The sequence below is a fragment of the Dermacentor albipictus genome, chromosome 1 (assembly GCF_038994185.2).
Source record: "Dermacentor albipictus isolate Rhodes 1998 colony chromosome 1, USDA_Dalb.pri_finalv2, whole genome shotgun sequence".
NCBI lineage: Eukaryota > Metazoa > Arthropoda > Arachnida > Ixodida > Ixodidae > Dermacentor > Dermacentor albipictus.
In genome coordinates this window covers 366,475,175-366,491,121 of record NC_091821.1, presented here as the reverse complement: position 1 = coordinate 366,491,121, position 15,947 = coordinate 366,475,175, and the positions used below count along the sequence as shown (strand labels likewise).

Genomic DNA, 15,947 nt, shown 5'->3' with positions numbered 1-15,947 from the left:
CTTTAGTTGTTTGAGCTACCATTATTTTTCACTCAAAGGGAAAGAAAGCAGAAACATCATCAGAAATTGCTCACTGGATTTAGTGAAATTCATCAACTTCATCATCTGATGGTATGAACTAGAGATGGTATTTTACACTAGGAAGAGTATGTGGACACAATCTAGTGTGCAGCAATCCTAGAGTGTATCCCCTTTCCTGATAAGGCTTTCTTGCTCATTTTTATTTTCTCTCTCTCCCTCTCTCTGTTTACAATCACATTGTGAGTGCTTCAAATTCGCTTCTCCTCTGGTCTGTGTCTCAGGCATTTTCACGTTTGTATAGCCATTTTCCAATTTTGGGTTATGTGGAGCGTAAAACATGCAACTCAGCAAAGGGCGACTGCATTACTTTATGAGGGTCAAAATGGTGAAAAGGTCCAGCATTTCCTTTCAGCTTGGTCTTTCCTTTGTTTCTTTTTCTGCTAACCGATGAGAGTTTGAGGATTGCCTATTTATTATGCATAGCATTCATAAAAAAATTCTTACAAGGGTGATGACTAGATGGACTGTTTCATAGTGTGATACACTGGATAAATTAATTGCCTATGTTCACTTAATAGGAAACGATCATTGCCTGGTCATTAAAAACATGATTAGCATGGTAATTTCACTTATAAAACTGCCACTGTATGTCTTGATTATTAAATATATGAGAAAGCTTGTGCAGTAACAGCAAGCACAAGAGGCACAGTATTGATCTTCAGATAGCAGACCCATGAGTTTTGAAAGTACGTATTCCAAATGAACGGTATGAAAAGGGATGCTAGTGACTCCTGAAGCCTCTAGCGGGCTGTGACACCAGTATGTCTTGTTGAATGACAATTACCAACGTCACGAATGTTGCATCACCGTATAACTGTTTACAAGCAGAGACCCCTGGAAGCTACTGGCTTTTCTCACTGAAATAGAGCGAGCGAGAAAAGCAATGCCGAGCTGCAATGGTGCAGCAAATAAGAAGCCCCTGAAATTTTCAACTGTTCTCCTCTGCAACTAGTCACAAATGCACAAATCAATTTTGCCTTATATTACACGGAAAACTATAAGTATCTGTGCTTACTTTAGAAAGGGCCATCTCTTGTGTTGAAGCAACTTGAGAATACTTTTTTTTTTTTACATTGTAGGCTTATAAGACAGGGGACCACAAGTTTCTTGTGGTTGTAGGCTCACTGCTACAGTGATGCATGTGAAACCACATGTTTGTTTGAGCAAATACAGTAGCGCTGAGTGGCTATGGCATCCTGCTTGGCTCAACATGATGAGCTCAATTCTCAGCCATGGTGGTTGCATCAGAATTATTGGGATGTAACTGAAAAATTCTCATGCATGCTGATTTTAGCACTGGTTAGAAAACTCAACATTAAAGAACCCCAGGTGGTCAAAATTTCCGGAGTTCTCCACTACGGCGTGCCTCATAATCAGAAAGTGGTTTTGGCACGTAAAAACCCAAATATTATTAGAAAACTCAACATGGTCAAGGTAAATCTAACAACAGCGTCGTTTACTAATACAGTTGAGTATTTCTCTTTGGTGTCACCTCAAACAGCCCCTCACCAGGCCCAATGGAAATTTTGGTCATACACTCGAAGTTGTGAGGTACTGCCCTAGGAGTGTCCTACAACTTGAATTCTTCACATTGGTTCATGATTAAAGGAGATAGAAAAAGTTGAAATATTGTGCCATGCTGCTGGGAGGTGAGCTTCACTGCAAACATGGACAATCTCTCCCTTCGCCTTGACTAGCTTCCGCAAGCAACTTTCCTTCCCTGCTTCCTCCGATACCGAAGGCAATGGACTACACCGCATTTACATCATTGGGGGCCTTCTATTAATGCAAAGAATTCATTTTTTCCTCCTAGGCACTTTGTAATTAGTAGGTAGGAAGGTAGATTGCCATAACACTTCATTTCCAGCCTCTTCAATAAAGAAGAGGCTGGAATCAATCCCACACTGATAGTGGGATCGAACCTCTACCGCCCAGCGCAGTGGCCTGATGCACTTCAAAAAAAAGAAAGGGGGGAGGGGAGATAGAATTGTGTGCATTCTTTTCCCGTGCTGAATCCAGCCACATTGTTTTTGAGATGTTTGGCACGTGCGTCACAGGCCAGTTTATCAGTCTTGCCTTGCGAGAGCTTGTTGATGCTGTGTTAGACTTCACCCCCACCTTCAGGATCAGCCCACATTCTTCGGTCCTTTTCTCAATGTAAATCATGCTTTGTAGAAGTTGCGACATTGTACTGCCTTCATGACTGACCCAAGTCGAATATGTTTTTATGCTTCTCCAACGGAGTATAAATTCTATCAACGTTTTAACATAGACATAGCTATGTACAATTCTACTGTTTTACCCATAGGCACAGACGACATCAAAACCTACATTTTTCTTGCTTACTCCTGTTTAGTACCTGCAACTATATATATAACCGGCCAATTGGCATCTTGAAACTCGCATCAAACAGCTGGAGTAAAAAGGGTGCCATGGCCATCACACGATCAACATCACCGTTGTCGTGTTGCTGCAGTCATCACACACATGCTTGTCACACACACAACTCCTCACCTTACATAAACAAATTGTTCCACCTGGTGACGCTTTGTGGGACCTGAAATGATGCTGGATAGCAAGTTGGCCTGCAAAATGCTTCACATAACACAGATTCCCGCAGTGCGTGGAAGCTGCACAATTTGTTTTTGCTCTCTTCCTTTTTTGCTGTATGGTGCACTTATAGTAGTGGTTTTGCATTCTACATTGAATGTTTTATCATAGTCATATGGCATTATTTGATGATGTAGGCAGTGCCTAACAGATTCATTTGTGCCTGTGACCTTGATCCTCCAGCAGGCAGCGGGGCTTCCTCGAGAGGAAAAGAACATTAGCTTTTGTTTGAAATTTCATGTCATTCCACGCCATGCAGCAATTTGATACTTTGCAGACATGATTGTCAGCACGTGATATAAGCACTGTGTTTGTCTGTTTCCAATATCCAAACCTGGTGACGTGTCCCTTAAGCAGAAAGCATGCTTAGCACGTAATACCTGATTTCTTTGTTGGGCAGCTCATGTACTCAAATGACAAGGCTGGTGGGGTTCTTGGCATAACGACACTATACTGCTGCTTTTAGCTGCAAATGAAAAGAGGAAAGAGCAAGAAAGAAAAATCACATTAGTGCCTGCATGGTCTATTTTTATTACTGTCACGGTGACGACATTGGTGTGACAAAACTGATCAGAAAGTCGCAAAACGTAGTCAGTATACAAATGGTACAGCAAGCTGTAGGCTGGTGAAAACTACTGGTACAGATACATTTGTCATAAAATTGAAAAACTTGTTGTACATGTGACAGAATAAATGTATGAATGTGAGTGTAGGCATGCACATATTAGGTAGGAGATGGATGTTGCACGACTACATATAATGTGGTACCTGCATGTGCAAAACAAAATGTTCCTGTGTATATATACATATTTGCATATGGTTAAAAATCCTTTTTACATTTGAGGAGCTGGTTCAAATGTCATATCACATAGTGGGCAACACTGTGTGACATTTCCATCTCGTTTATCAACAACAACAAAAATTCTGGCTAACCTACTACATGTCTCATGCAGCCATGATTATAAAAAATACCATGCTGCTGCTTAAATGCTTGCTGACAAAAGCATGAAGGCAGATTATGCCCAAAATTTCTGTCCACTGGCTGGTAATTTTTTGCTGTGGCTGTTTAATATTAATAACAGAGGTTTGTGAAAATACATGTCATGTTTATAGGCAGTTTTTTGTACTAATTTAAGCTAAAGCTTTATTAGTGCATAATAATAAAAAAAAAACAAGAGCAACATTTAAAATGTCAAAACAATGTTTCAGTCCAGGGAGCTCTACATGCATCTGCATATCCAGACACTGCAAAGTTCAGCTGCTGCATGAACTGCCTTGCAGATGCTTGCACCTTTTCCACCTTGTTTTGCTTCCTTCCTACAGCAGCTACTAGGCAGTCGTGGTATGGTGTAACTTTTCAAATTACCATATAAAGTGACCTAAGGTGAGCCGCTGTCAAGTCTCTAAGCTGGTGCTAGACATGTTCATCATGTCATAGAGGGTCTGCGGATCTGTCTCCGTGTCGCTGTCATCACTGTCATCAGTTTCTGTCTCAGAGTCGTATTGTGGGTAGAGAGGTGGATCAGACTCCAAGTGGTACCTCGGGTCTTGTGCCAAGTCGAGTTGGCAGTCTAGGTGCGGTTCCAGCTCTGCCCGCACTCTTGTCTGCATTTCAGCCGAGACATTTGCACGCACATGCACTTGCATGCGAGCCCGCATGTTTGCAACATCTTGGGGCTGCATGGCCAACTTGCCAGGGTGATGAGAGTCCCTCTGAACCTCGACTTGCATTTCGTGTGGCACGCCAGCATGTGTTTCCACCACCACCACATCTCCTGGCATGCTAGTCTGGATCCCGCACTGCTGCCTTTCAATCATAGATGCCAACACTGGTTCCAAAGTTGGCATGCTCTCCTGTGGCACCACCACAGGAGGCCTGCAGGCCATCTGTATGCCTGCACTCTGTTCACTGGGTTTCCAAGCTCCTTTCTGGGGAGTCTCATCTGAATGCATGGTGTCGGGCAAACCTTGCAGCATGTGCTGCTGCAGCTGCTGATGCTGGTTTGGTTGTTGCTCTTCTTGCTGTTGCTTCTCTTCATTCTGCTGCTGTTGTTCCTCTCCTTGAGCAGCTGGAGTCAACTTGATTATGTGTGGCGCTGGCCGCGGTGGTGGTGGAATGCCGCCCATTCGTCCTGTGCAGGACGTGCTTGATGCACCCAAGGTGAGACCTGCAGGAAAGCAAGGCGTGTTTCTTATGCAATTTCTACAAAAATATGTGTCAAGCTGAGCCATTTCAGCTTCCTAGGGTGGTTCTTAATCAACAGGGTAAAGCGTGCTTGGATTATAGTGGTCGTTATTACAAGAACTTCAGTTGATTGCGCTAGTACACATAGTTAGAAACTAAGTCATCAAATCATTAAGCTACTTTAAGAATGGTCATGTCAGGAAACGCATCTAGCTCATTAAGACATGCAGAACTAGCTTGAAGAGAATACATGTGGAAGACATGTAGGTAAATAAATGAAAAAAAAAGATCACAATGGTGGACCTACCTCTTAAGCCAAGTATCATCACAACACAGTCTCGTACCATGGTACTGGTTTGAACACTACCAAGGACGGCTCAAAAGGGAAACAATTAGTGGATGTTTGCAACTTATTTTTAACAACTAAGATAATGTCTGTTCCAAGAGCTTCTTTATGAGCGGCAATGGTCTTGTGCAGGTGTTTACGTTGTTCACCATGCCTTGAATGCTTGCTTATATATATATAATTTTTATGCACAGTAAATAAACAAAATGCCACAGAATGCCATGCCTAGGAATAACGGATTTTAGTACAGAAACATGAAATGGTAGCATAAAAGAAATAACCAAACACATACATAACAGCATAGGCTCGTGTCTCATGAAACTATTGTGATCAGATGTCACTTGCACCTTCATTTATTGTGCCATGCGACATGAACATGATGATTGTTGCATGAATTTCTTAAGAAGTTCAGTTGGGATATTTCACTGCCACTTATCTACACTCCTCAAAGTTTTTGTCTCTTGATGACATTGAACAGAAATGTGAACATGCGTAAGAACAAGCGAGTCATAAAAAGAACTTCTGGAGATGACGTCTCTGCAGCTGCCTATGAGGACAAATGAAGCCATGAGCAAGTTTATTTTCATACCAAGAAAGAAAAAAAGAAAAAGCATACCCCAGCAAAGCTGCGGTGCATTCACTTCCCCCAAGTTGTATTCTAGAGTGAATTGGTAATAAAAATTGACTCTTACTATCTGGACATCAATGTCAAGGCTAAATTTGTTCGATGTTTGTTCTTGTTTTGATTGCACTCCAAGTACATTTCATAGTGACAGTAATACTGCAGTTATCACGAACAATATTAACATGCACGAGACCTACACAGATTTTCGTTTACTTTTTATTTTTATTTGCACCTCAAGAGTCCTTAAAGGACGAGGGGTGGGCATGTGAAGGAAGGAATTGCTATGAGTATGTGTCTCGTTTCACCAGTTACAGCTGCTTCTGCCTTGTTAATATGGCAACACACATGTCCAGTCACAGCAATATAAATATTGGTCCTTGTGCTGCCAAATAAGTCATGCTATGAGTCTATTAAGATTACGAATGCTGATATCGGCAACAGTTACCTAGTGTTATTCACAATCAAACTGCTTTAAATCTAAAAAGAAATACCATGAAGACAGAGCGTTTTCTTCTATTTTTCCTGACTACTTGTGTGGTGCTGACTAGTCTCATTTTATTCATTGCACTGCCCAGTGCGTTGTAAAACATTTTAGGTGACATACTGCCAATTTTCTATCACATGCATTTTCTACACACATAGTAACTTTATGAAAGCCAAAGAGAATGCATCAGTTTATTACTGGAAAGCAGCACCATGACAGTGCTTTCCAATGATGAACGAGAACCAACTTGCCACATTTTCAGCATAACTGCAGGACGGATTGGGAGAGGCATTGTTACAGAATCTGACTCGTACATTCTAACATATATACGGTGTACATAAGAGGAGTTTGTACGCATTGCATACCTGCCAACTCCCACTATTTCTTTTTTCTTTAAGTTTATGAATTTGGGCACGTACGATTTTACGAATGTTTCATCAAATCTTACAAAAGGTCAATTATGTTCACGAAAAAGTTTCGCTCATTGGTCTCCGATCATACCATTGAAGGTCTTTCAATTATAAAAGGACACCAGAGTGGCACCCGCTTTTTTATTCGGACAAGTTCCTGAAACACGTAAAAATCAACAGCAAAATTACTAAAGAACAATCACCATGCTCTAAGGGAACTGTGTCGCTTGTCATTTTATGCTGTTCCAAGTTTGTAGGTGTTTGTGTTCTGCATCTAAAGGTAAACTATTGTTAATAAAGTATGTGTGTATCCCACCAGGTGTGCGCTTAGGGCAAAATTAAAAACAAAATGTCCCATCTTCTGTCTCCCCTTTTCAGCATTGTGTCCCACACGATTTTTACAAATTTTAATGTTTGCATGTTGGTGGATATGTCGGCCATTACCTTGGTGTGAGCGCAGATGGCTGGCCAGGTGTCCACTCTGAGCGAAGGCCTTGTCACAGATGAGGCAGTCGTAGGGGCGCTCGCCTGTATGCATGCGCATGTGGTTGCTTAGGTGGCCCGTCTGGGTGAAGCGCTTCTGGCACACCGGGCACGAGTGTGGACGTCCGCCCGTGTGAAGGCGCATGTGGTTGTTCAGGTGCCCGCTTTGAGTGAAGGTCTTTGTGCACACCTGTCAGGCATGTCCAAGCACAAACCATCGTCACCACATAGTCGAGGGTGTGCTGAAACTTTGTTTGGTGCGGTGTCTTGCCATAATACAAGGGAATACAAACAGTAACTCAGTCAGGGAAAATCATGGAGATAGATAAGTATTGCAATGTTGAATACATAGTCATTAACTTGTGTGATTGAGTAAAACAAATTTCTAAGCAGTGACTAAGGTTACTGGCAGAGATTGTTTTATCACTGCATGCCACTGCCAGCATTAGTTGTAGTCATTGGTATTCACTATGCCATGTCTTGGTGCTTAATCCTGTGACTGTTGTCTCGGGAATATTGCAAGCAAGGAACTTATGCAAGTTCAAAAATATCAGCTTATAGCCTGATCTCACTTTTGTCTGAGTCGGTCACCTTGTTCTTTTCATTTTTTAAAGCATCACTATTTGAGATGCCTCTGCATGCCTGTAGAATGGCAGAAGATCTGACTAAGGTAAAAAAAATACAGAAGTATGTTTAAAGGGCCCCAAAACCACCTCTAATATTTTGAATACATTTTAAATAAATGTGCATATTGTGCAATGACAATCATCTTTGGTGAACTATGGCAGTGCTACACGCTGTGGGGAAGTTGCAAATAAAAAAAAAAAACAATCTCGTGCTCTTTTCCAGGCTTTTCCAGTTCCTTCTTTGCATATTATGATGACTTATCAGGGTAAAAGCTATTGACTGGTCAATTGAAGAACAAGAGTGCCGGTATGATGAAAGCCAGCTATGTGTTCTGAGAAGGGAGCGCAGCTTGCCCAGCTACCACTGCATCACAAATTTTCGAACTCAAAGTGCTTGAGGGGTCCTCTAAATGTGTTTATGCATGCTTATACTTTCATGGTGACCTGAGCAACATTACAATTCAATTGCATGAAAATGTGCAGTTTCAAATATATGCAAATACAGTGAGCTAGTCACCAAATGCTGGGTTATTGAAATTGAGAAAGTAGACAAATTTGCTTTAGTTTAAAAAATGCACCTTGAACATAAACATGTTCATCACATTCTGTGCTAGAAGCCGCAGCTTTTTATGGCTTGGTAAACACTAAATAGCCAAACACCAAAATATATTTGTAGCTTCGTGCTACAAATTGGGTGGATGTCAGTTTTGCCTTTCACAAAATCTATTTCGTGATCTCTTGCATTTGTGTACCTGTTACCTGCACATTGCATAATGTTACGAATAAGCAAGCAGCACAAAAAGCAATGCTTTACATTTCTCATAATACAATTCATTTGCAACAATTGCAGCGTAGTGCAGGCACCACAATTTGATGCCTTTTCAGCAGTGCTTTTTGATGCTAGCTATTCAAGGTAACTTCATCGAAACATCATGAGTGGAAAACTTTTTTTTTTATTTTGAAGCCTTCTCTTAGGTGGAATATACTAATGCATCTGCAATCTGTGAACATACTAGAACATTTTAAGCTTTCCACACATAAATATGTCAATCATTTCCAGTCTTAAATAACCTACACTTGCACTTATTTACTGCAGATGAAATTTACACAGCATTGCACTGCGATAATGATATTATTAAGGAAAGCTTTTTGTCACATTATTATAGAACTCAAATTATGCACTGCTTCCCTTGGCAAAACGGAAAGTAATATGTGCAACAGCCTATAGCATAATGGGCCTACACTGGCATAGAGACTCATACCAAAACAAACTTGGCACAGCCTTTTATTTTTACTGGGTCCTACCCACCACACATATTATGACAATTTCAATTCTAAAGTTACTATTTCGTGTTAAAGGTGCTTACCAAGCCTCTGAAGTACCTCAGCCAGCTGAGCTGTGCAAATCTGTGTTGCACAGCACAATACGTGTGGGGTGGCAATCATGCTGCAGATGTTATGGCACTGCTTTTTCGCGTACGAGTAGTGTTTGCTAGCACATGTTATTGGTGGTGGTGATGGTGTGTGTGTGCGAGAGAGAGAGAGAGAGAGATTCTAAAAACTGGTGAAAATGACTGACTTTTTTTCTTTTTTTCCCAACTCTTCCTGGAATTCAGCAGGGTCAATTCGCTGAGTTGGAATGAATGAATGAATGGGAAATGTTTATGGCACAGTAGGTACAAGCATGGTGCACATCATTAATATTTATTTGTGCAGAAACAAAATGCCACACGTGTAATTTGACATAAATGATAAGCAGAGCATGATGTGCAGTAAATCATTTCCTGACATACAGGGACTTCAAAAAGAAAGCCAGATTTGCCAATCGAAAGGGCACTGAAGGGAAATCTCACCTGAACTAAGTTGGTAAATTTTGCTTTTGCCTTTTTGAATACCAAAATGTTCAGTGTTACCATAAGCAGAGTCCCGGTAAAGCTAGAAAGAACACAATAATGGAAGATGTGTGGCGACACTACCCTCACATTCCAGCACCATCTGTCTATGATGTCATTAATTTTTCCATTGTCTCCATGAGGTGGAATGACCGCTTATCAATGCAGAAAAATTGCATTGCATGTTAAAGTACACAATGGCTCAACCTGGCAACTTTTGGGAACATTTTCTTCAGAAAAACTGGTCAACTACATGTAAATACAGCAAAACAGTAAACGTCACCCTCATATCGCGAACATGTACGTGGGTTGGGCATGGAATTTAAAAAATGGCCCTGTTGTCTTACAGACTTTTCTTGCATCAAGTAAAGTTCTGAAAAAGCCATGCTGTCTAAAGTGACTTATTGCTTCTCTTGGCAGACCTTTAACAGACCATTCTCAAAATTTGTGACCGCACTGCTCTTCACCGCATATTTGCCTGGCTAGATGTTGCACAAGTCTTTCACACAAAGATGTGCAAAATGCATGTGCCAGTGCTTGTCTGACACAAGTGGCTTCATCACGAGAGCCATGCCTACATCTTATATCTTTCAGAATATGCACAAACAATGCATATATGTGCCATTAAGTTGGCAAACTATCCTATGGGAAAGCTAGCTTTACAATTAGGGAAGCAGGGCTGCTACTATTGCATGCACATATAGCTGGCATTAAAATATACACCTTCCATCTCTCAGAAAATGCACAAACCATGTACCATGTGCAGTTGCTTGAATGAAAGCAGCGGAGTGCACGATTTTTGTGCAACCTACAAGCAGCTCACTAAGGTGACTGTTTGGGCATGTTGTAGGACATGCAGCTTTTTGCGCACAAGACAAGGACAAAAGAAGAGGCTGAGACACACTGCGCTCGTGTGCCTCAGCCTCTTCTTTTGTCCTCTTCTCGTCTTGTGCGCAAAAAGCTGCATTCTACAAGCAGCAAGGAGCACTAAGCTGTATGATGAACTCTGATGTGCAATAAACACCACTTGCAACACATCACAGTTGGTCATACATGTTAGCACTTTCACTTGGTTGCACAAAAACTACACGCTCAGGACCTAAATAAAGTTATTCATATTCATTATTCAAAGTTATTCATTTGAATGACTGCAGATAGGTGCTGACTGCACAACTGACTACACCACCATTAGCTCTGCAAACTGCCTTACAGGAAAGCTATTAGGGAAGCAGGTCTGCTAAAGCAGTTGCCGGCACATGTACCTGGCACTCAAAGGGACGTTCGCCCGAGTGGAGGCGCATGTGGTTGGACAGGTGGCCACTCTGGGTGAATCGCTTGGAGCAGACGGTGCACTGGTAGGGCCGCTCACCCGAGTGCAGCCTCTCGTGGTTGTTGAGGTGACCACTCTGGGTGAAGCTCTTGTTGCAGTACTTGCACTCGTATGGCCTGTGGTTGGTATGCATGCGCGTGTGGCTCAGCAGGTGGCCACTCTGGGTGAACTTCTTCTTGCACACCTGACACTCGTATGGCTTCTCACCCGTGTGAAGTCGCACATGGTTGTTCAGGTGGCCCACCTGTGTGCCACCACCACCACAAAGCTCAACAGGGGGGCTACTTGAGTTGCTGTTCATTTTAGGATGATACATGTTAAGGCCACATTCTCCGGCTTTCGTGGCATCTGTCGTCAATATCATCATGTTTCCTTCAAGAAAAGAAGACAATCATGCGTGTTGAGGATGGTTCAAGTCTGCCCTGAACAAGCCTTAGAAGCTATATCTCAGAACCATGGAATCACCGCACTGATAGTTATGACAGCAACGGGTGCTAAAACGACGTGAAAGAACTGCGGGGGACTTGAAAAAATTTCTTGGGTTTTTGTAAAGCATCCTTGTTTCATATTTGAGATGCGGGCTTTCATGTCCACATCATGTGACCAAGGAGAACTTACTAGAGCTGCACATGCATCTAGTTCATTATTAGTTCTGTAATGCAAAAAAAATTATTAATAAACAATGCCCTTGTTGATCTCCTCCTGAACATCACTTTCTGTACATAAGGCTGTAACAAATAGTGAAATTGTAGAACCAGTACCACAGTCATGTTCACTCCTAAAGGCCTCAACATCTCTCGGCTCTGTAATCAGAAAAAAAAACTTTGCATGGGAAAAAGATCCTCGCATGGGGGGATATGCAGATTCTTATAGTATGACTGCTCAGTAGGCTAGCAGTGTAAAGAAGGGCAGATATCTCCACTGAATTCATGAGCAATTACACTGTCTTGGGCAGGATATGAGTAGCCAGTTAAAGTGAACATGACAAGTGCCATCATGTAGTACTTTTACTGTCCTGTGAAGGGAACATGCGGTACAGCTTGGGCACAACAACGAAGATTGTAAGCTATTTAGACCATGACTGCAGCACATATGTGCCACTATGTAGTAGCTAACTTGACCATAGTTGTAGGCATGCACCTGCTTAAACTTTTTGGTGCATATGTAGCAGGAGTGCAGTGTTCCCTGATGGGAGCCCCTGCCTGAAGAGCTGCGACGAGACGGCGGTGGTGGTGGCGGAGGTGGTGGTGGGTTGGGCAGCAGTGACAGTGGGGGCATCTTGCTGTTGTCTCCAGACACCATTGGCTGACCCTCCCCCGTAAATGGTGCATGAAGCTCCATGTGGGTGTGCAGATGCATGGGGTTCTCAAACTTCTTGCCACAGACATAGCACTGGGGTCGCATGCATGACTCCATAGAGGCCCGCTTGGAGCGTGTGTTGTGTGCTGGCCCTACCACCGAATTCACTGGTGGAAACGGAGGTTGTGGTGGTGTGGCCATTTGAGAGGCAGCAGCACCCGACGAAGGCCCATAGTGTGTGGGCATGGGTGCTACTACGCACTCGTATTGCACAGGCATCGAGCAGAAGTCCATCAGGTGCATTGGTGGTGTGCTCACAAGGTCCTGCACAGTAAGCATATGCAGAGTCTCAGAGGACGGTCGACCACTGAAAATTTGAGGAAAGTGCCACAGCAGAAGTGGGAAGTAGATATTTCTGTATATAATTCAGTTTAATGTCATGTAAGAAAGTGGGGTCAAGTACTATGATAAAGAGTCACTGTGTTCATTCATTTGGCTCCAATATGTTCATTAAATGCAATAACATCCTGTAAAAATAGATGTTTAACCAACCAAACAACATAAAAAGTTAATGTCTTCAGTGTGACCTGTGTCATGCATAGCACTAGCTGACACTCTTCATTTGTAATTTTAAGATTTCAAAGGAAAAGGAAACAGAGTAAACATGTGAACACTTTCCACATTTTACGTGAGCCAATTTAACGTCACATTTGTTGTGTGCAAACGTCAGTAAGGCTGTACCTGCATGCTGTCACCATTCATTGTCATGATTTCTTTGAATGGTGAAGATTCCCCGGCAGACCAAGTCCCGCTTCTGGCCTTGAGGCTGGAATTGTGGACACAGGAGGACAAGACTCAGCTTGTCAGAGGGTGGGTCGGCCAGAAATCAGGGGTCTGCCAGTGAAAAAAAATTAATTACTGCTGTTATAGCTTCACATAGAACCTAGCTAATAAATAAATTATGTGCATTTTGTACTTGCACAAATGAACATTATTAATTATGATGACAGCACAAAGAGATAAAATCTACAGAGTTCAAGGTGCTGAACTGATAATGAGTAAATACAAAGAGTCAACCTGCACATGCAGCTCCTCATAAGGTTTGTGTGGACCAGCTTCATTGCCATTTCGCTGAATAAAATATATTATAGCGAAGGGCCGTTTTGACACCATAAAGAGTAAAGCAGAAGAAGAGGAAGATGTTAGCTCAGAGCTACTTAAAAGGAGCAACTGTGCTCTGGTTTACTTTGTTAGCTCAAGCTACAGAGGTATGCTCTTGTTAATCAGGTGTGCCAAGTTGTTTTTAATTTAATGAAATATCTCTCGAGACAAGAAATGGCTGACTCTGTGATAGATTATCCATAGTGGCAAATTCTCATGGTAGCAGCTTTATTCTTTGCAGCAGCTATAGACTGTAGCCAGAGGGAATGGACAAATAATGCAGAGTGACTACTAGCTTGATCATTTTCACCTGAGCAAGCTTAAAAAGTGTGAGGGAAAGATTAGACATGAAACGATTTCTATATAGCAATCATGAAACACCATGCACAAAAAATGCCCATCTCTTCCTGCCTACATCATATTTGTAGAGTGAACTAGCAATCGAGCTTTAATATGGTACATAATATTTGTACCTTTTAGTAATTAATTACATGCTTCAAATCATCAAAGCTGTCAACACTCGAGTGGACATACATATGGAATGTCTGAATAGAGCTTGTAGGGAAACTAAGTGTGGAAGGTATTAAAGAAAAATCGATGATGTAACGCTGATATGGTTGAAGTTAATAGCATATCATTACATCCAACAAACGTCTTGCTGACTTCTAACTATACTTGCGCTGTGATGCCTAACAACAGACTTCTCTATATCACGTTGTGCACAAGACTGGAAGCTTTAGATGACAACTGCAACAGACCTGAAAGCTTTTCATTTGCAGTTGACAATCGTGTGCAGAGGAAGAGAGAGTTGCTTTATTGAACACGAAATTCCGGACTGAAGTCCACCAAGAAAAGGGAGGCATAGTAAACTGGCACACAAGGACGTAGCTTATTGAGAGTGTAATCTTCTAGCAATGCACCACTAAGATGGTTCTTCATGTGGCTGCCAACTGTAGATGCATTAAAATTTTGAGAGAGAAAACATTCAATGTACATTAGTAAGTGATTAAAAGCTGAAGTGTAGAGGCTGGCTGGCCACTCAACTTTGACAATTCGATGTAAGCGGCCAGATAGGTACCACTGATCTTCACTGAATGTGGACCAAGTAGGCCACTGGCAGATTTATTTAGGCTATTTGCACGCTCCCTTACATGTATGAGAACTGTGAAGTTAATCATTTCTTCATCACCATGACTCCAGTGGAAGTGTGTGCCTTGTTCTTCATCCACAATCATAGATGTTCTCAACATTTACTAGAGCCATCAAAAAAAAAAAAAATCTACATAGGTTAACCTTCTTCCATGCACATATGCAACATCCGACTCACTTAATTTTTTTTTTTTCACTCGAACAAAATTTTAATGTGCACATGTTGCCGTCAGAGTATGGCGAGTCTGCCTTTTGCGATCATATGTCTGCACCAGTTTTCTTCCAATGAATATTAAACCTTGCCAACTATGACAACAATCCTCCAATTATTCGCGTCCTTTTATCAAAATATGCCGCAGGCGCTGTCAGAATTTGGGGCCAGCCGATGCATGCTAATAGAAGGTAATGCGCGAACGAATATGTCGCCGCGCAAAAATTCGAAGATTTTGGAACAGAGAAAATATGACGCTTGTATGTAACCTAAATTTCAGTGCCTTCATATATGCACAAGCATATGATTTACATTTGCCGATTTGCACGGCGCAGACTCGATGGATTTTAGCTGAGCGGCTGAAAAACGGTGTCTGAAAAATGGATGACGCATCTCATTGTCGGAAGTAGACAAACGCGGTCAACTCCGCGGCAAAAGACAGACCTTAGACCTATTGTGCAATTACAGTTTAGACATACTTTATTAGCTGACCGACGGAGAGACAAATCATAAGCGCGAGCGCAGAGTTGGTCATCCGTTTAGCCCACGTCGACAAGCACGGAAGGCTCCGAGCAGCAAGAAGATCAACGCATGGCTTCTGCTATAGAACACAGTGTCGCGACGGCCGCCCAAATGACTATATAATTAGTGGACACCGGATTTTTCTTTCTCGTTTTCTAGACCGAGGCAGAGCACCCGTAGGGAGTAGAAAAAGATCTCACCTGCGGTTCGAGACCGTCTTCTTTTTTGCTGGCCAGCTGGCACGACCGACGGCGCTGAGCAGGCTCGACGCACGCAGAGCGCGTGCCACTGGCTGCGCGCGACCAGAACCGGCGCGGCCACACCATCTTCGTGCCACTTGCCCCCGATAGCATCGAGTATATCTGGAGCCATAAATGAGTACACCACCATTCCCCAAATAAACACCAGACAGCTAGTATATTAATTATTGTCACGACGACTACACGTCTCAATTCGACGGCACCAGTAACATGAGTCTTTGCAGACACCGGTGCGCGAAGAGCGCGGCGTACGACACCGTACCTACTGCACAT

At 42.4% G+C, this 15,947-nt stretch overlaps 1 protein-coding gene across 1 annotated transcript; it reads right to left on the bottom strand.

Moving 5' to 3' along the window:
* Window positions 1–3,202: 3,202 nt before the first annotated feature.
* On the bottom strand, window positions 3,203–15,771 carry LOC135906950 (zinc finger protein 628-like). Its single transcript, XM_065438576.1, has 6 exons — window positions 15,615–15,771; window positions 13,113–13,265; window positions 12,213–12,695; window positions 11,005–11,316; window positions 7,186–7,414; window positions 3,203–4,859 (listed from the first exon to the last, which is right to left on the bottom strand). Exons 2-6 carry the CDS (start codon window positions 13,137–13,139, stop codon window positions 4,087–4,089), a joined length of 1,824 nt encoding a protein of 607 aa, XP_065294648.1. The 5' UTR covers window positions 13,140–13,265; window positions 15,615–15,771; the 3' UTR covers window positions 3,203–4,086.
* Window positions 15,772–15,947: the final 176 nt, after the last annotated feature.

Bases quoted from the DNA above. Each gene is read 5' to 3' on its own strand.
- LOC135906950 (XM_065438576.1), bottom strand. From the start codon at position 13,139: ATGACAATGAATGGTGACAGCATGCAG. The intron at 12,696-13,112 runs GTACAGCCTTAC...CTTACTGTGCAG, and splicing joins TGAATGGTGACAGCATGCAG to GACCTTGTGAGCACACCACC. The intron at 4,860-7,185 runs GTAATGGCCGAC...GCTTTCCTGCAG, and splicing joins CCATCTGCGCTCACACCAAG to GTCTCACCTTGGGTGCATCA.